The 20,421-nt window shown below is 40.6% G+C and overlaps 1 protein-coding gene across 4 annotated transcripts in view; it reads right to left on the reverse strand.

Moving 5' to 3' along the window:
- Nr1h4 (nuclear receptor subfamily 1 group H member 4) overlaps positions 1-20,421 on the reverse strand; it is a 92,201-nt gene that overhangs the window by 38,023 nt on the left and 33,757 nt on the right. For 2 of the 4 annotated variants that reach the window (XM_031349531.1, XM_031349530.1), the window contains exons 1-2: positions 17,901-18,045; positions 9,919-10,287 (exon numbers count right to left, since the gene is read on the reverse strand). In XM_031349531.1, coding sequence (XP_031205391.1) covers positions 9,919-10,287; positions 17,901-18,009 — 478 coding nt within the window. In that variant the 5' untranslated portion in view covers positions 18,010-18,045. Of the gene's footprint in view, positions 1-9,918; positions 10,288-17,900; positions 18,046-20,421 lie in introns of those variants that run through there. The other 2 variants (XM_031349533.1, XM_031349532.1) reach the window with 1 other exon arrangement.

Raw genomic sequence — 20,421 nt, forward strand, 5'->3', positions numbered from 1 at the left:
TAGCCACCAGCCAACATTTCTATTAAAGAAAGTCACTGGGAGTCTAAGTCTCTTCTACTTCACCATTTCATTATTCTTAGAGGCTTTTCATATGAAAAACATAAAATCATTTGCTCAAGCTCTTCAGCCATGTTAGGACATTTAAGATTACACTGACATTAAGATAACTAGATTTATTCCACTCATTGGCTTTACTAGATGTACATGAGTTGTTTATGCATTTAGGTACATTTTGGTTGTTAAGATTTACAAGGCAACCATGGGACACAGTTGGGATGTTTTGAAGAATTAGTTTACTTGATTTGTAAATGTAGGTTTAAGTGATTTAATTTAACATTTTAGAATTGAAGATAATTGTTTAGGGGAATTTAATCTGTAATCAATTGAATATAAATAAAATATACAATTAATTTTTTTATTAAAAAAATTAAATTTAAAAAAATTATTTTACCTATCAAGATTGACTGTAAACAGCAAAATCAACACTTTGGAGGATGAACAACAACATTAAAATGCACTTTCTAATGTTAATGTCTAAAACTCAGTGACCTAAGCTTTGCCTTCAAGAAGCTAGTGAGGAAGAAGAAAATAATTATAAAGAAGGCAAAAGAAAAGATTTTTTTTTTAAAGAAAAATCAGAGCAGAAATCAATGTAACTTAAAATAGGAAACCAATATTAAAAAAAATCAATAAGACTAAAAGATTGGCCAGGCGGTGGTGGCGCACGCCTTTAATCCCAGCACTCGGGAGGCAGAGACAGGTGGATTTCTGAGTTCGAGGCCAGCCTGGTCTACAAAGTGAGCTCCAGGACAGCCAGGGCTACACAGAGAAACCCTGTCTCGAAAAACCAAAAAAAAAAAAAAAAAAAAAAAAAAAAAAAAAAAAGACTAAAAGATTATTCCTAGAAATAAGATTAATAAATCTCTAAGGAGGATAACTGATTTACAAAGAGATAAGTTATGACTATCATGGGTGAAATGGGCCTCATCAGTATAGACCCATTAAAGGAATATGAAGGAATAAAGAACCTTATAGATTATCAAGAACTCTAAGCTTACAAATGTGATGACTTCAATGCAATTCCTTGAAGAATGCTTATAAAACTTACATGGGAGGAACTGATTAACAAAGCAAGCCTGTCCCATAAAAGAAACTGAAATAATCTCCCCAAAAGAAACTACCAGGCCCAGCTGATTCCACTGGTTAATTCTATCAGCCATCTGAAGATGAAATAACTATCTGTCTGTTCTCTTTTCCAGAAGGCAGAAGGAGCACGTTCTAGCTTTTCTATGAGCAATACCTTAATACCAGAAAATATACAAAAACACTACAAGAAAATTATATGGCACCATCTCATTTTTTCCTCATTCATGTAAGGGTGTGAGGGGAGGGTGCGCATACTTGTTGACACTCTTGCAAAGATTGGAACCAGAAAGGTATTTTAAGGGATTTCAGGGAGTGTATCTCTGTCTTAATGCTTTGAGAATGGGCATCTCACTGGAAGCTTATCATTTCATCTAGTCTTGTTGACCAGATGGCTCTTGAGATCTACCTCTCCACCCCTCCCCCTCTTCCTCCCCTCTTCTTCTTCTTCTTCTTCTTCTTCTTCTTCTTCTTCTTCTTCTTCTTCTTCTTCTTCTTCTTCTTCTTCTTCTTCTTCTTCTTCTTCTAAGCTTGGGTTCCAGGCTTTTAATATAAATACCTAGGATTCACCACAGGCCTTTGTCCTTACAGAGCAAGTATCCTCACATGCTGAACCATCTCTACAGCTCCACAATTTTCTTTCTCTTATTTTAATTTAGACTGGTTAGAATTGGCTTTTATTTATTTATTTATTTATTTTTGGTCTTGCAATGTGTTTTCGTCTCTGTTATATAAAGATTACTTCACTGGGCAGATTATGAAACAAATTTCATTTGATATTATTTGGACCAGAGTTTTTATCATTTTAGCCAAATTTGAGCTTACTTCAGAACACCTTGATTCTAACCCAACAGGAAATATACTTCAGGGCCTCTCTGCTTTCTCTGCTAAGGATAAAACCCATTTTGGCAACTGTTAGCTCATGAAGACCACTGGCAACAGTAACTTAGCCAAGGTGAATTTGTTTGTCTTAACTCTGGAGAAAAGCAGCATCCACAGATAGCATTGGTAATAATGAACAGAACTCTCTGGACTGCAGAGACCACACAAGAGCTGCATGCTGCTATAGAAGCAGCTATGGCTATTGAGGATGGCATGCAAAGGAAGATGGAAATGTGCAACCAGCTTCAGTGTAAGCAGATGTCCAGCACCTCTGAAGTCACAGAATATTGCTTCTCAGGCCCAGGTGTAGCACATGAGTAGAGCATTTTTACATCATGTGCATATTCCCAGAATCACAGAGAAAACAAATATATGTGTAGAAAGTACTGCCTCTCAGATAATCAACAGGCTAAAGGTTTTGAAAGGCTGTCAGAGCCTCTTGAGAGACCAGAAGAGGAGCTGGTCACCCCCAGACTCCTTTACACTACAGAAGCTGGATGCTCCCCCAGGATAGTTCTCATCTGGCTCCCCTCTGCCTTTTCTTCCAGGTTGAACAGAGGGAAGATGCTTCAGTTATCCAACTGAATAACCAAACCAAAGACCTAAAAACTAGAAAAGTGTGTTGTCATTGCTGGGAGTCTCTGCAGAATAGGTCTGGAGTAGAAGTGAGCAGGGGCAGAGACCATTTCCTAACAATTCTCCCTTAATTTCATTTGGTGTTGGAATCACCAGGACTCTCATCAAGGGCATGTTTATTAAGGGGTGATGGAGTCTAAAAGAAGGGAAGGTATAATTCTGCTGACATCCTCCTCCCAGCTGGTGTCTGCTGAGAACACTAGGGCAGGGGTCACGCTGTGATAAAGCCTGGCTCAGCATGTCCTTAAGAGCCAATTAGATGTCCATATAGACAAATTCCAGGAAGCCACCGCCTGACCTTAGCACACCTCAGGTGGTCTGGGCTTCTATAAGCAAACTCCACCCTGGGTAGCCTACAAACTAACTTACTCTCAAGGCATTTAACCCTTTCCTCCTGCACTGCTGCTTTCATGCTTCTTGGGTTTATTCTTGTGTATGTATCAGTAGCTGTTCTCGTTTAACAGTTTGAGCTTTGGGAAGTTTCTCTTAGCTATTTATGTATTATTTATATCCTTAGGCATTTTCCATGTTTAAAGATGTACTGCCAATATGTTTATTTGAGATACCATTGTTGTCCACATAAAACAATCCTTTTACCATTTATATTTCTGTATGGTTTTTCAGATGCCATTTGTTGATACTTTTGAATCTCTGTTGTTTGCCTTTTTGTTGTTGTTTCGATCATAGGTCAGTTAAATACATTGTTTTCTCCATTATTGCTTTACAGTGGTAACTGTAAAAATATTTTTCCTGTTTTGCTCATCACTGCATCTCCTATAGGTTAGAAGAGGGGATGACATATAAGGTAATACTTAATAATATTTTATAAATAAAGAAATTAATTAATTAGTTAATAAATCACCAGGAAGAGATCGTTTTTTGAAGTATGTTTGACAGTTTGAAGATAGTTTTGATAGTATGATGTCAGTTGGGGAAGGTAGATGAGCAAAGAAGAAACAACAATAAAATAAAAATTCATTAAGAAAATGTAACAACAGCTAATGCCTACGTACCCCTTTCGGCATGCTGGGTAGAGAGCTGAATTTTTAAAATGCAACATCTGTGTTTTTCAATACAGCAATGCAAAGGGAATGGTAATAGCAACAAGCATGTACCTAGTGTTTGCCATTGGCAAGTTGCCTCACGTATGAGTCTCAGTATATTTGATCTCACTATATGACTACCAGAGCTCCTTCATAGCAGTCTGTAAATACCTAGGTAAGGCATTGTGCCAAAGGTCAAATGATTTAGCACATAGCAAGCCCGAGAACAGTGTCTGCATATAGCAATCACCTGGGGCATGTTATCTACCTGACCATCTATCCATTCTCATGGGCACCATTATCTCCACAATCATCTCATCTTTCTCCTCATCAGCACCATCTTCACTTTGTAAGGCAGCTGAAGGCCAGAGACACGAGTTAACTTAGGACAACCAGAAAAAGAATCCCTGGGATTGGAATTTCACCTGTTTGCCTTGAGAGTCTAACCTATCTATGATGTCTCCACTCTCCTATCAAAGGCTTCTGGTGTCTTGAAATCCTTGGGAGCCCACACTGCATTGTGCTCCATGACAATTTAATCTTCCAGGTTATTGGAGTCATGACTAGATTTCATAAGCCAGATTGTGCTTGATCTCATCTAGGTTCTCAATGTATGTGATCTCAATATATGAACATTAGGGAGCAAAGGATCTATTGGAAACTGTCTAAATCCATCTCATGTGGCGATCATTTCAATCCTTTTTGAAGCTTTCCTAAAACTTCAGAACTAAACCTGATGCTGGTTCATGATTTTATATAAAAATATATTCTAAAGAAAAATAGGGTCACCCATTAACTCAAACAGTGCCTTTCAAGACTGCTGTCATTTTCTCTGTAGCATGTGTAAACTCTGACACTGAGGCCAATGTGGCAGGGGCTGACCTATTAGGGAACACAGCCATTCAGAATTTCCAATCAGCTGCAGGCTGGCTTTAGATGATCAACATTTGAGATCTGCATCAAAATTCACTCACATGTGGATCTTTCATAAACGGCACTGATAGCTCCCAGAGGAGGAATCTAGAATCAATCTAGGGCCAAGCAAATGCCAGTCATCATCTATCCATACTACACTTGTATTCAGAGGTTACTTAAAAAACAAAATGAAAACTGACTTCTCTCACTAATGCTGTATCTATGACAAATAAGACATTCAGATAAATTAGAATATGACTTATGGAACTAGAGGCAGAAGCCAACAAAAGCAGGAAATCTCAGTATGATCTCTGATTTGTTTCTAAGTTTCAAAATTTTTCTTTTTGTGGGGGTGTTGTGTTTCAAGTGACATAGGCCCAGCCTGAAAGTCAATCCCAAAACAAAAGAAAAAGCTTTATATGCAATAATCGAACTTAACCTTCACAAAGACCCTATAGATCAGTGGTTCTCAACCTGTGGGTTGTGGTGACCCTGACCCTCTTGGGGTCCAAATCAGATATCTTGCATATTAGATATTTACATTACGATTCATAACAGTAGCAAAAGTACAGTTACAAGGTAGCAACAAAAATAATTTTATGGCTGGGGGCCACTGCAACATGAGGAACTGTATTACAGGGTCATATCTAGGAAGAATGAGGACCACTGATATAGATAACTTCTCTTTTACAGAGTTGGGACATATAGAAATAAAGTGCTAGATAGAATGAGACTTGGCTAGCTTGGTATCTTCTGCATCTTCCTTCTGGGATTCTGTAAGTCTATCCTGCAAAGGAGGAATGTTGAACATATTTCCTAGATTCCCTTGCAACGCTCTTCCATAGAGGTAGTATTAGAAGTCAATGAAGCGGGGCTAGAGCTGTACTCTTATCATTTCAGCTGTGGACCAGGGTCATGGAATTATGTCAAGGCAACAGCTTAGTTTCCAGGTGAGAGCGTTGATAGAACAGATATAGGACGTGACTGTGGGTGGATTCAACAAAGTATTGCCCTGGAGCCATTAATTTTAGCAAAGGCAACTTCCTGAACCCTTGACAGCCTTTACCATGCTACATTTCCATAGCAAATAGTTATCATGGTGCCTTCTGACTTCTCTGTCTTCTGTGCTGCGGTTGTTTAGCAGTAGTTCCAGCTGACCAGCCTTGCGGCACAGCTCTGAGCACAGAACCCGTGGTGGCTCTCTTCTCTTGACTATTCCTGCGTTCCATGACATCTTGGGTAGCTTGATACTATTACAAAACCATAGAGAGCCTAGCATGCTGATAGACTGTCAAGCCCACAGTGTCTATGAAGAACATTATCGAGTGAAATCAGCTTTATATCTGGGGAGATCGGATGCCAAGAGATGCAGGTTGTGGAGAAAGGGTTGACTTAGCTGCTAGACCTTCTGGGAATAGGTCTTTGTTGGACTCCATTAGCTCCTATTCTGCGTGCCTCTCATTTCCTTGCAAACCTTTCCCCTTCCCTTCTTACTAAGCAAGGGCAGGTTTCTCATGAGAATGCGTAACTAGCAAAAGGCAGACTATTACTGACTTTCCAGTCACCAAAGCCCAGACTCTCAAATCCCAAACACTATATGACAGTTAAGAAAGATAGCTACTCCTGTACCCAACAGTATTATGGTGGCAATCGAAGGGAAAGAACTGAGGCATGCTGGTACGCTGAGAGGTCCATGAACTCTTTCCCCCCACCCCCATGTCCTCATTTCCTAGAGGTGGAAACCTTCTGTCATCTGGGATCCTATAACAGAGGAAGTCCTGCATGCTTAGGGTTCCCTGTGCCCAGCCTGGCCTGGAGCAGATCAACAGATTCATGGTTTCTTGGTACACCTGGATATTCCAGCACAACCCTGGAGCAACAGAAGGACCCCAACCCTGACCCAAAAGAAATGCACAGATGGGGTCAGAGGTGGAGGAGGACTGTACTCAGCACCACGGGATGCTGCTACAGAGCTCTTCTCACTGGTGGCTGGACAGCAGCCAGAACATCACCCCAAGAGACTTAGTTCAAGAGTACTGAGAATCAACCCCACCACAAAGCCCCTCAGTCACTCCACGACATTGAGCCAAATCTGGTACCTGACCACAGCTCAGAGGACATCTGGTAGGAGTAAGAGGACTGATCCAGAATCAAATGAAATGAAGCTCAGGGGCCTAAAGGTGAATTACATCCAATTAGACAAAGGAGGCTCCATTTCTTGCCGCCACTATGTATGAGCCGGGTGTTCAGTGCTCACACTACGCTAGAAGTTCTGTTACTGGCCTCGTCTTTGCTTGAGAATGGGTGCTAGCAGGCTACAGAGTATAACTTGGTATTCACTCAACTGCCTGTGTCTGAATCAAATAAAGTTCAGGAGAATGAGACTGTGGTCATTCTTTACACGTCTACATAGGTCTGCAGAGTGGAGCGGTTGCAACAGTGACTTCTACAGTGATGAGCCTACCACATCTTTCAATCCTACCTCATCTGCAGTCTGACCCCTTTGCAGATGAGCTCTTTGCCTCTGTCTTCGGCCCCTTGCATCCTTGCCATTTGCTGGTGCCATGGAGGCCAAGTCTCAAATCAAAATCAATAGGAAAAATAACTTTACTTTACTCTGCCCTTTAAAATGTACCTGTATCCCAATCCTGTTTCCTGTGTTAGTCTCACAAGATCAGGGCCCCTCTGACTACTTCGTCTGTGCCTTGCTACCTGCAGTCCCGGATTTTCCTGGAGGCTCCCTGCCTCTGAGTTAGCTTCTGCCTACTATCTTGTCTTTTTCTTTCTTTAATGTCTTTTAGGTGAGTGCTTCTTTCTTAGCTGAGCACTCCTCTTTTATGTGAGAGTGCTCCTAGGGATTTTCCCTGGCCCTCTAATTCTCCCTGAAGTCACTCTGCCATGGACCAGAATTCTTAGGACTTTTTTTTTTTTTTTTTTTAACCCATGTTTACTTATGAGGTGAACTGCTCCAGAGTTCTGACTTTGGGTGTTTGATCCGTGGTGCGAGACAATACTGATACCTCAATATCGAAATGAAGCACTTGGCTTTCTTCCTTGGGCCATTTGGGTCGTCAGTGGTAACGGTAAACAAACAACCCAGGAGTACAATGGGCACTTACTAAGCAAATAATGTCTAGTAGCTCAGCCTGGGGGTCGCTTATACAAAGTGTGGAGTTGGAGTTATAAGCCATAGTTTTGAAGCTGGATCCCACCCCTTCCCTCATCAACTATGGAGCCTGGGTGGGTTCATTAGTGGTCTATGTTTCAGTTTGCTCGTCTACAAAATGGGCACACACTATGAAAATTAATGAGCTTTATTGAGGAGGCGTAACAAATACTTCCCATGGGCTCTTAGCACTGGCCTCTCCACAGTTTCTTTCCAATATAATATGCATACTCCTCTCTCTTTTCTTTTTTGTTTCTTTTTATTGAAAATAGCTCCTCCCCCCTCACCTTATATATCTTGATTACTGACTCCCCTCCCTCTGCTCCTCCAGCTTCCCCCCACCTCCTCTCTCATCTGGATCCACCCCCTTTCTGTCTCATTGGACAACAAACAGGCTTCTAAGGGATAGAATACAAATAAGGTAAGACACACAAAAAATAAAATATAATAAGATAAAACAAAAAACTAAACATTGGAATTGGACTAAACAAGCAAACAGCAGGAAAAGAGCCCAAGAGAAGGCACAAGAAACAGAGACCTACTTAGGAATCTCATAAAAACACTGAATTGGAAGCCATAATATACATGCAAAGGACATGGTACAGAACCCCTGCAGGTCCTGTGCTTGCTGCTCCAGCCTGTGAGCTCGTATGAGTTTTGCTCTTTGACTTAAGAGGTCCTTGTTTTCTCGGTGTCCTTCATCCCCTCTGGCTCTTACACCCTTTCTGCCTCCTCTTCTTTGATACAGACTTTTAAAGTAGACTATTAGTGCTTTTTTCTACTTCTTTCTCTTCTGGCAGGAAGCACGACCTAGACTGGAATGTATGCTTTTCCAGCTAGATTGCCAGTCATTTTTATATACGGATGAGTGTTCACACCTCAAGCTGGAGATGGAAACTTCTAGAGAAAGGGTTCTGCTGGTGACTAACTGAAATCGAACAGACTCCCTGGTCCTCACCGAAAGCACTTAGAATTGAATGCGTCTTAGAATTCAAAACTTTTCTGAATCTTAGGGGTGTTGGGAGAGCTCTCAGTGGATGAAGGGTTTACTGTGCAGGCATGAGGACACGAGATCAGATCCTTAGCACCTCGAGAGCGGTAGTTCTCAACCTTCCTAACACTGCAACCTTCTGAGAGAGAGAGAGAGAGGACTCTGCCTCTGCAGGTTCTCTACCTTTATCCATGCGGTTCAGCCAGGTGAGCCCTCTTGAGTGCTCGCAAATCACCTATGCCCAGACTTTTAAAATTTTAGCATGAGGGGCTCGTAAAATCACAGATTCTTGGGTTCTGCTTCCAGAAATTCTCAATCCATAGGCCCAGAGTGGGACTCCAAATCTGTCCCTCCTAGAAACTGCCAAATGATGTCATATCACATCTACTTCACACTACATGACTGGAACCAAAGACTCTTAGCAGGAATAATAAGAGCGGCTCATTGAGTGCTCCCGGCGTGTTATACATTTTACTAATTCTTTTACCCATGTTAATTTATTTTTATTTATATATGCTCTTTACATTCATTTGGGGGGGGCATGCACATGTTGTGGCATTGTGAAGGTCAGAGGACAACTCTCAGCGGTCCTTATGCAATGCGGGTCCTGGATCAAGGCATCCTGCTTGTTGGCAAGCTCTTTTAAGTCCACAGCCATCTCACTGGCCCCATATTAAACTTATTATTATATTTTATTTTATAATATTCTTTTAAAAACTAATAATAGCTTCTCTGGATCATCTTTATGGCCATCCTGTCCTGACATTTGAACTAATTACCATCAGAGTTTGTGTGTGCCCCTGATCCCATTAAAAGCAAGAAATAAGAGCTAATTATCAAGAACAGTGAGAAAAGAGCAAAGATAAACAATGTGTCCTATACATCCCCAGCTCAGGCTAAATGGGGCTCTGAATGAACCAAGACGCAGTTCAGACAACAGCAGTGGAGAATTGGAGCCTTTTATGGCGCATGGAGTTTGCTTGCCAAAATCAAGAGGCCATGCTTTACTGACAGTTCAAACAACAAACACACATAGCATATCATTTATAAATACAGTTATTTTCCTGCTTATGAACCTGATCCAAGAAATTGTAGCAGCCAACACAGTAGAACTGTACTGAAAGGAAAACGAAAGCGCTCACCTTTGCAGCCCTCGCAGGTGAGCGCATTGTAGTGGTACCCAGAGGCCCTGTCTCCACAGACCACACACAGCTCATCCCCTTTTATTCTTCCTGCAGATGGTGTGGTCAGTCGTGGCTTCTTTGACACAGGCATCTCTGACACATCAGTCTCTCCCTGGTACACAGTCTCAGCGGGCATTCGCCTGAGTTCATAGATTCCAGGAGAGTACCAATCTTCCGGCTGTTGGGGGTAGAAACCCAGGTTGGAATAATAGGACGAGGAGGAAACCTGTGGCTGAACTTGAGGAAACTGGACATTGTTGTATGGGGAGTACGATTCCAAATCCAGATTCTGCCCCAGAGGACCGGCCGCATGTTCCGTTAGCACACCTGAATCAAAGGGACAACAAAACCGGAATTAACGTCATCCTTCTAGAAAGTAGAGCAACATGTCAGCTCTAACACTGAAATGTAAATGTATTTCAATATAAACTATGAACAGATGTAAAAGCTAAAACTACAAAATATATTCAACTACATAAAATTAACTTTTAAAATACATGTTTATCTGTAAATATATCTAATATATAGAAATATATACACACACACGTAGTATGTGGAGGTTATATATGTAGCTAGAGATAAAACACGTAAATGATAAATCATAACTTCAGGGACAAAATGTGCAACACGGAGGACTAATGAATGACATGTTGCTAATATGTAATGAGCTCTTGAAAACTAAGAGAATACTCAAGACCCTATGGAAAAGGATAAAAGTCATAAATAGTTTTTAGAAACTGTCTTATAAACCCACAAAACATTTCCCTTGTAAAATTAAAAAATAAGCTCAAATTAAATCTATAATGTATTCATTTTTATACTCAAACTGTGAAGATTTTAAGTTTAATGATAAGACACTCTTAGGAAAATAAACACTCTCAGAGGGAAATTTGTTAGTATCTTCCAGCAGTTAAAACTCTAATAGTTTTTAAGTTTTATTAAGTTTTTAAATGCCAGGAAAATATAAATATATATTTAATTCTCCATGAAAATAATTTTTGTACAAATGAAGACATTCATTGTCAACACCTTGTAAGAGCCAGAAATTGGAAACACACTCATCTGTAGGATTATGGTTGAAAACAAAATTGCAGTATTTGTACTCAGATATTATTCAAATGTGCAAGAACAATGATAGTGATGATATGGGAGGAGGTTTCCCTCATGCAGCTGTTATTTTAAAAGGTGAACTGTAGAAAAGTATGTGTATTAATAAATACAAAATTATTTTGTGTGTGTGTGCATGTGTGTGAGTGTGTGTGAGTGTATGAGTGTCTATGTGTGAGTGTGTGTGAGAGTGTGTGTAAGTGTGTGAGTGTGTGTGTATGAGTGAGTGTGTGAGTGTATGTGAGTATGTGTTTGTGTGAGTGTGTATCTCTGTATAGTGAATGTGTGTGATAGTGAGAGTGTGTGTAAGTCAGTGTGAGTATGTGTGTGTATGTGTGCTGTAGGTAAGGCAACTTTCTTCATGATCTTTAACATGATGGGGTAGGAAACTACACGCAGTTTTTAACTGTTTGAGGTTTTTGTCAGAGGCATCTTACTTTAATTACTGTGGCAAAGAAGGGAGCTTTTGAACGGAAGAATGTACTACCTAGCTGCATTAACCTCCCTGGATTTAAACCCAGGGTCTGTTACTCTCCTGGTGCAGATGGGATTTTTCTTTATGCCTATACTTTTTTCTTCATATAAAGGGAATAATAATGCCTACCAATAACACTGAGTTGCTGTAAGGATTAAATAAAGCATGCCAAGCACTTTGTTAAATTCAATACAGAAGTGCCCAAAATTTATAGATGACATTAAAATAGGGAGTATAGTTATTCCTAAAACCATTATTGCTACATAAGATGTTTAGACAGAAAACCACTAGGTAATAAAAACTAGCATGTTGTGAAGATGCTTCTATTTTTGGAAACATAAGCTATACTCTTTAGAATATAAAATGGCTAAATTATGCAAAATTCTAAAAGAAAAGAGACATAGATAAAAGATAAGATAGTGTATAAGTGCATCTGATTCTTTAACACACTGTCAGACAACCCTAGAGGACAATTCCAGGTGTATCTTTCCTGAGTAGTGGGACTTTAAGCAAATAAGCTGTTGATACCCAATATTCACACCTTAAGCTGGAGATAGAAACTTCTAGAGGAAGGGTTCTGCTGGTGACTAACAAAAATCAAACAGACTCATCGAAAGCCCTTAGAGTCGAATGTGTCTTAGAATTCAAAACGTTTCTGAATCTTAGGGGTGTTGGGAAGATGTGTGTTGCGCGAAGCAGATGAAGTGTTTACTGTGCAGGCATGAGGACACAAGATCAGAAGCTTAGCACCTCTAGAGTGGTGGTTCTCAGCCTTCCTAACTCTGCAACCTTCTAATACAGTTCCTCATGGTGACCCTCAACCATAAAAATCATTCCGTTGCTATTTCATAAACTGTAATTTTGCTACTGTTATGAATTGTATTGTAAGTATCTGATATTCAACCCCTCTGGGGGTCACCACCATAGGTTGAGAACCACTGCTCTGGAGGCTTATACCTCCAATGCCACCATTGGGGAGGTAGAGGCAAGAGGACACCAGAAGCTCCCAAAGTAGCCAGTCTTGCTGAAATGGTATAATTCCAATTCAATGAGAGAACCAGAAATAAAGGGGGGGGGGAGAGAGAATGTGTTTGCTGGAGTATACTTAATTTCAATCTCAGGCCTTCTATATGCACACATGGGGGAGCATATTCCCTACAAACACACACACACACACACACACACACACACACACACACACACATTCCTCCAACAACTATACAATTGATAAAATAAACAAATAAATAAAATTTAGAGCCCCCCCCCCATGACTGGGCAAGGGCCTGTCGACTTGATCCCCAGAACTACAGAAAAGAGAAAAAACATTTCTTTTAGATTTCAGAACATTTAGTATTCTTTCTTTGTTTCGTATGTGGTACTCATACCACTGGGTAGAACTCAGTGTCTGAAGTGTATGAAGCAAATAGCAATGTTTTCCTCAAGTGCCATTCTGTAAATATTCACATAAGAGAATAAATAATTTGTTTGTTTGTTTGTTTAACCAGTGTTTTATATCCTTCAGCCCAGGGATGGCCACTAGATAGATAGATAGATAGATAGATAGATAGATAGATAGATAGATAGATAGATAGATAGATATTTAAAATCCTACTGAACTTAAAAAACAACGGTTCCTAGTAGTTTGGGAATTTGGAATTGGACTTAGGGAATCTGGACCTGTGCACCATGCTTCTGAAATGTTCTTCAAGGCACTCAGATGGCTGATGTTATTGTCATTATTACTAGTGGTAGAAATTTTTATGAAGTCCGTCCTAATACTGAGCATTTGTATATTCTTGCTATTCTTTGCAACCATAGGATGAGGCACTATTACCCCTCCTGTATACTCAAGCATCTCCTGAGCCGCTTACTTACACTTAAGACAATTCAGTGCTGTTTCTACCACTGGATAGAATGTCTTTGCTGAAGTTACTTCTTAGTTCTATCCTCCCAAGTACTTTAGAGTCTGACCTCCCAAGTACTTTAGAGTCTGACCTCAAAGCCCATGCTCTGACTAGATCACTCTACTCTATGGGATGCTGTCAGATGTGAGATGCCAGATAGATTGATAGATGATAGATAGATGATAGATAGATAGATAGATAGATAGATAGATAGATAGATAGATAGATAGATAGGTAGCAATGACTTTCTTTTCCTCTGCTTTCTGTATTTGAGCTTGTAACTCCTGCTTGCACATAAAATACAAATAGGCCTGCAAGGCTCAGCGTGCATGATCCTTTCTCTTCCAGCCATTTTCCCCCATGTTCCAGCTTTTCTGTTTCTTAAGTATCTAGCTGTTTCCAATCTCCCTCACGTCTCCTGAGCCCGGGCCCTTCCTCAGCATAGCTGCTCTTTTCCAGAGCTCATTGAATCCAGTTTCACTAGGCTACAAATGTAACCGTAAAGACCGCTTTTCTCTGCTTGTTTTCTCTGACTCTGTATCTTAACAGTCATGGTTCTGAGTTTAATGACATGGCACCTACAAACCATTACTTACCACACAGCCTGTGCCTTTCTTTGCTCATCTATAAAGAAAGGATATAAGATCTTCTAGTCCTTTCTATCTAAAAATCTCATAAGCATTAGACTTCTCTATGAATATTAGAATTCAGAACTTTTCTACAATGGCAAAGCGGAATAGCCACATATTAAATATTGAGAACACATTCTACAGTGACCCAGGAAATGACTGACCAAACACACAATATACAGTATCTGTGCAAACATCAATTTCCCTCCTTTCATGCCCAATTCGTCTGGATCAGCCAGGGGCAAAAAAATCAGTGCATCTGACTAACAAAAAGATTTTAGTAAAGCCACTTTGTTTTATGATTACAAAATAGAAGAATAAAATATAAAATTATTATAGATAGAATGTAAGAAAAATCCCAATTCATTTCATAATCATATAACATGACTAATCCTGAAGCAAATAAAATGTTAAAAAAAAAAAAAAACTGAAAAGTATAACATTAGTTTCACTTTTTCCTAGATTTTGTCTTCTAGCATGTTCTCTCAATTCTCCCTCCACCCAGAGCCCAGCTTCCCACCATCACAAGGTCAAAGACCCAATTAGCACCAGAGTCTGGATTCTGTAGAATGCAGGGAAATGGTTAACTTTTCCTCCTCACATGACAGGCAGAGGTTTCTGAACATAATTTCAGTAAAGCAAGTGTCTCCATAATCAAGAAAAAAAAAAATCAGAGCCCCAACTCAGGTCATTTAATGACATCAGCATCACATCTGCCCCTGGAAACATCTCACAGAAAACACGAAGCGGGTTGGGAGATTTCACGGGCAGTCAAGTACCTACCACACATGCATGAAGACCTACATTCCTCAAAACCATGTTAAAAAGGCAGGAGAGCTCAGGGTCTTCTTGATTCTGAGTTGTTAGTAAGCCCAGCTAAGAACTCAGAGACAAGAAAGCGCCTGAAGCTCACTGGCCAGACAGCCTACTGGGCAAGCATAGGGCTAGTGAGAGACCTTGTCACAAGAAAACCCTGAAGAACCAAGCAAAGTCAGCAACAGTATCTAAAACATTTGAAGTTGACCTCTGTCCTCCACATGCATTCAAAGCACACACACACACACACACACACAGAGAGAGAGAGAGAGAGAGAGAGAGAGCTTTTCCAAGGCTACAGATAATCTTATGCTAAAAGAGTAAAAATTGTAAACTGTGAGAATAATATGCCATATACAAATGCGTCTGTCACCAAAGAATACCCGCTTGTAGCTTTTCCCAGTTCACTGCATAACCACAGAGCTCAGTGGTAAGTATCCAGCCAGTGCCAGTATAAAAATGGAGAATCAGCACAGCTGACATTTTCTAAGTGGCATAATCAACTATGAGTCTTAACTCCCTGCACTTTATCTATTATAATTTCTGTAGACCACAAATCCCTTTTCCGACCTTTCTTTCTCATTAGGTAATTCTTAGTTTAAAGAACAGTTGTTGAGAAAGGGGGTTGACTCTGAAGATCTTACAGAGAACTTGACGTGATAACTAATAGACAATTATTCTCACACACAGTCTGTTCTAATGCCATGGCCATTGGGAGGCTTATTGCATCATCTATAATGGACACTTGCTATTTGGCACATACTGAACACATCATGGACAAGACAGAAAATGCCCAGCCTTTCTTCTGCTCCTCTGTTAGGGGACGAGAGATGTCAAGGACAGGACAAAGCAACTAAATCAATTAGTATTGATTTATGTGATAGAGAAGGTATGAGGGGGTTGAAATGGATCAGCTGTAATTTAGAGTACCAGAATTTGGATCCTTTGGGCAAGAAACCCCATGAAAGTTTAGGATATGGTCTTAAATAGGAAAACACATAAACTCCAGGGAGTCTGAGGTCTCCCAGAAGCCAGCTTCTGGATAGAGGCCTCTACCTTTCCATAGACTGTCGTTCCAAGGAACTTCCTGAGTTGAAAGGAGGGTTTCATGCTTATAATATGACAGCCATTAACCACATGAGGATATTGGGCAGTTGTGATGCAGTTAGTAAAACTAAGGAAAAAGAGTTTTTAATTCTTTTTCCGTATTTAGTTCTCAGTAATTAAAAATCTCAATTAAATAATCATAAGAGGCTAGTGACTGTCATATTCCACACGACAACTCTAGGGAGTTTGTGAACAGAAAATAAGTTCACACGTTCATGGTGATACTTGCCTGCACTTCAGTTCGAGTCGGTGTCTGAAACAAATGTTCCCCCAACACACACCCCTGGTTTGTTTGTTTGTTTGTTTTACAGTTTTGTGGGTTTTTTTATTTTTTGTTTGTTTGTTTTAATTTACCTTTGATGCTCAATGGAATTGAATTGAGTAAGGACTTGCTTTAGCACATATCTTGTCTCCTAAGCCATGGCTTCTTAGCCAAATGACATGGCTTCATTTGTAAAGTTGTTTGCCCTTCCCTAGGCCAGGCCTTGGGACATAGCATAGGTGTTTCTCCCAGCTGTGTCAGCTGATGACCTCCTCCAGGAGGCCTGCCCTAGTTCCCTCAGGTAGAACTAATCTCTCAACCTCTGTACACACTTCTAACACAGCACTTATCAGAAACATGAATAATTAGCCGTATTTATTCACGGCCTTTATCTTCCACACTAAAGTTGAGCAGTAATAAGAAACTAGACTGAACTGCAGCAGACGAAGAGACCGGTCTGGACTCAATTCACCTGCAAATTGCTAAACATATGAACTTGGGGACGACATTGAACTTCTTTCAGCTTCTGTTTCTGTCCCCATAAGGCTGGAGTCATGAGCTGTTAAGGTCAGAGGCTGCAGGCAGTAAGAAAGGAGTAGGACAAGGAATGTAAATTGCGTCCTCCACATAGAGCAAACTTTCGGTACATTCTTTCTGCTTTGTTGCTGTTGTGGTCAGCTGTGAACTCTCCGAGGGGAACATTAGATTCTATTCCCTTTTCTATCATTTCTGGCCCTGGACACAATGTCTGGCACATAATAAACATTAAATAAATGTGTGTGAAATAGAAGGGGGTAGAAAATTTGCTCTACCATGTCATGAAAGCCATTTCTCTCTCTAAATACAGTGTCAGCCACTTTGAAACGACACGCTTAAGGAAAAAGAGCTGCTGCCAAGTCTGTGGCCAAGAGTATGCGCATCGCTGTAGTTACTGGGAAAATGGTTAGCATTTAATTCTTGGTGGGAGTTTAGAAGGATGGGTTTATGTTTGGAAAAAAAGAATACTTACATTAGACTGTCTTTTCATGGTAAAGTATATTTTAACTCAGAGAAAAATAAGTATCCTGGGCATAAATCTCTGTTTTATCTATCTGGCTTGCTAGAAAACACTGGAAGAAACATGAGACAAAACTAGCTCATTAAATCTATATTTCTTTTTTTTTCCCTGAAATCTATATTTCACCATGACCCTTGCACATACTTACACATGTGTGACTGAATCCAAATACCACAAAACAAATTTATCTTTACTTCTCGGTAGGTACGTCGATGTTTTCTTTACTCTAGTTTTTTAATGCTGGTCCCACGACACTGGACAAGGGTCAGAATTCAGTAACGTGGAGGCTCAGCATTTTAAAGACACAGCATTAAGTAACACACCTTTAACTTTCTTCAAGCCTCCACAGACATCAGTGTTAGCATTTGACTGACTTGAAAGGCTAGCACCAGGTTGGCGTATTATCCCTATAAGATATTCTCGTAGTTAGAACTACAGTTATCAACCCCTCACATCCCGCATCTTCTCGGCTTGTCTGGGCCTCCCTGTGACAGAGACCTATGGCTTTGCCTCTAACAAAAGACCGAGTATTTTCCCAGTGCGGTAGTGGAGCCTATACAAGGACAGCGGTGTAGTGACCTACCTTTAGCCGGCTTCACACTCATCCCGTCTGGCACAAATCCTGACAGCCGGTGGCTGTGGTGAAGACTAATCTGAATTGGATTTTCTAAACCCTGAAACTGCATCACCATCCTTAGTTTCCTCACGGCAACTGAGAAGGAGCCGAGGTAAGAAGCAACAGGGGCCAGAGGTTGGTGTGGTTTACTGATTAACCCCATCGCTGAGCGGAATATTTGTAAATGTTTATGAGAAAAGTCCTCAATGCCAAATTGCCTAGTAAGCTGGAAACCGGTGTCTTAGATAAACATTTTGGGGAGCCCTTTCCCAGCCTAAGAACTTTTAGAGGGTAAGCTTCCGTTCACTGCCTCTAAGATTGGTTGGAGGTCAAATGCTGCAATGATGGATCTCTACCTTTGTAACCAGTGTGCATTTGTAACGGCAGAAGCATTAAGGAATAAGACTTCACAGTTAGCCCGAGAAGCCTACTATGGACCTGAACAAGTGGGTTTGTATCTAGTAATATGTGAAGAATTGTCCCGCCCATGCTCCAGTTCATATGTTGAAATCCTAGCCCCAAGGACTTCACAGTGACCTTATTTAGCGATTCCACTATGGCTCATGTCCTTATGAGAGAGAGGAGGTGGGGGCAGGGTCTGTGGATGGAAAATGAAGCAAAGACACAAACATGGCTTTGATAAGCCAAACAGAAAGATCTAGAAGGATTCCTTCTTGGGAATCTCAGGAGGAGTCAACTTTACTGACACCCTGATTTTAGACTTCTGGCCTTCAGAACTCTAAATCAATACATTTTGTTGTTTAAGCCCTGCAACTTATGACATTCAGGCACAGTAGCCAAAATAAAAATAAAAAAATTTAATAAATCCAGTCTTTCTTGATATTTACAGGCTCTGTGGACCATGAACATATACATAGGGTATTTTCTGCCTTTATTTCCTCATTTAAAAAAAAAAAAAGATTGAGCCAGGGTGGTGATGGCACACATCTTTAACCCTAGTACTTGAGAGGCAGAGGCAGGTGGTTTTCCATGTGTTCAAGGCCCACCTGGTCTACAGAGCAAGTTCTTGGACAGCTAGGTCTACTCAGAGAACTCCTGTCTCAAAAACCGAACGAACAAGTAAGTCTTTATTTTTATGTTATGTGTATGGGTCTTTTGTTGCCATCTATGTATGCATGACACATGTGTACCTGGTACTCACAGAAGCCAGAAGAGGGTGTTGGATTTTCTGGAACTGGAGTTACAGAAGGTTGTGATCTGTCACATGGGTGCTGGGAACCAGTCTTGGGTCCCCCACAAGGGCAACAGGTGTTCTTAAATGCTGAGCCATCTCTTCGGCTCCAATTTCCTAATTTTTAAAAGGTGGAGGTGATAATAACACAGCTCACAGTCATATCTGATTTAAATAAAAGAACATAAACATGCCATAGGTACATTGGTGGTTGTTGTCATTGTACTGATATTTGTATTTATACAGTTTGGAATTGTAGGTTAGCTTCCTTATTGAATAGAAATGGTTCCATTTAAAAAAAAAAACAAAACCCTGTGCATAATTTCTGAACATCAACCTTAAGACTTTGCTGTGTTATTATTGTTCCTGAAAATGTGTTAGAGGGGATTCAGTAGGCTCAGGGTTGATTCCAGGCATAATGCTACCAGGCATCTATATAACTTTAGGTAAGTCTCTGGGCTGCTGTGGGCCCCATTCGTCTGCATCAACTGATGGGGAAATATAGATAATATCCCTGCCTACACCCTTCACAGGCTTGCTGTGAAGATAAAATGAGATTATCAACATGAAAGCAAATTCAGAGACAAAGGTGATACCTGCCATAATTGCTGACAGCCCCACAGCCTTTACAAGTGTCCAAAGTGTATTAATGCATTCTCCCTCAGGATCCTCACTTCCACCATATGTGAAAGCATCCTATTTATAAGGCCTACTGTCTTCAACCCTATCTTATTGAGGACGAACGGCAACTCAGTGAGGTTAAGTGATTTGTGTATAGTTTAGAGGGAGTGAAGTAGAGACATTAACACTTGACTTCAGGATCAGAATCCGATGGTTGAAAGGCTATGGCACATCTGCGTCACTCCCTGTAGGAATGAGGGGACCTCAGGAGATGGGGTAGGAAGAATGTAAGAGGGAACAAAGAGGAGACTGTGGTAGAGCACTGTCACAGGACACTATCACTGTACTCTTGACCTCACAGCAGCTGAGCTCTCTGGCACGAGACCTGCCTAAGATTGGATCAGGCTCATCTTATCATGGGGGAGAAGGGCCCTTGAGCCCACCCACCAGGACCTATAGGCAGGTAATGGCAGCTGAGCAGAGAGTGTTCTCAAGGCCATATACCTCCCTGAACATCTATAGGCACTTCATGATCCCTGGGGGAGGAAGAGAGATTTTCTTCAGTGGCTTAGATAACTTCTGGCAAGAGGGTCACACTCCTGTAAATAAACCCTTACCCAGGACTCTGTAAACAGTTTTAATAAAACCTATTGTATCATTAATGTAAAAAGACAT

Source organism: Mastomys coucha, unplaced genomic scaffold (genome assembly GCF_008632895.1).
Source record: "Mastomys coucha isolate ucsf_1 unplaced genomic scaffold, UCSF_Mcou_1 pScaffold4, whole genome shotgun sequence".
NCBI lineage: Eukaryota > Metazoa > Chordata > Mammalia > Rodentia > Muridae > Mastomys > Mastomys coucha.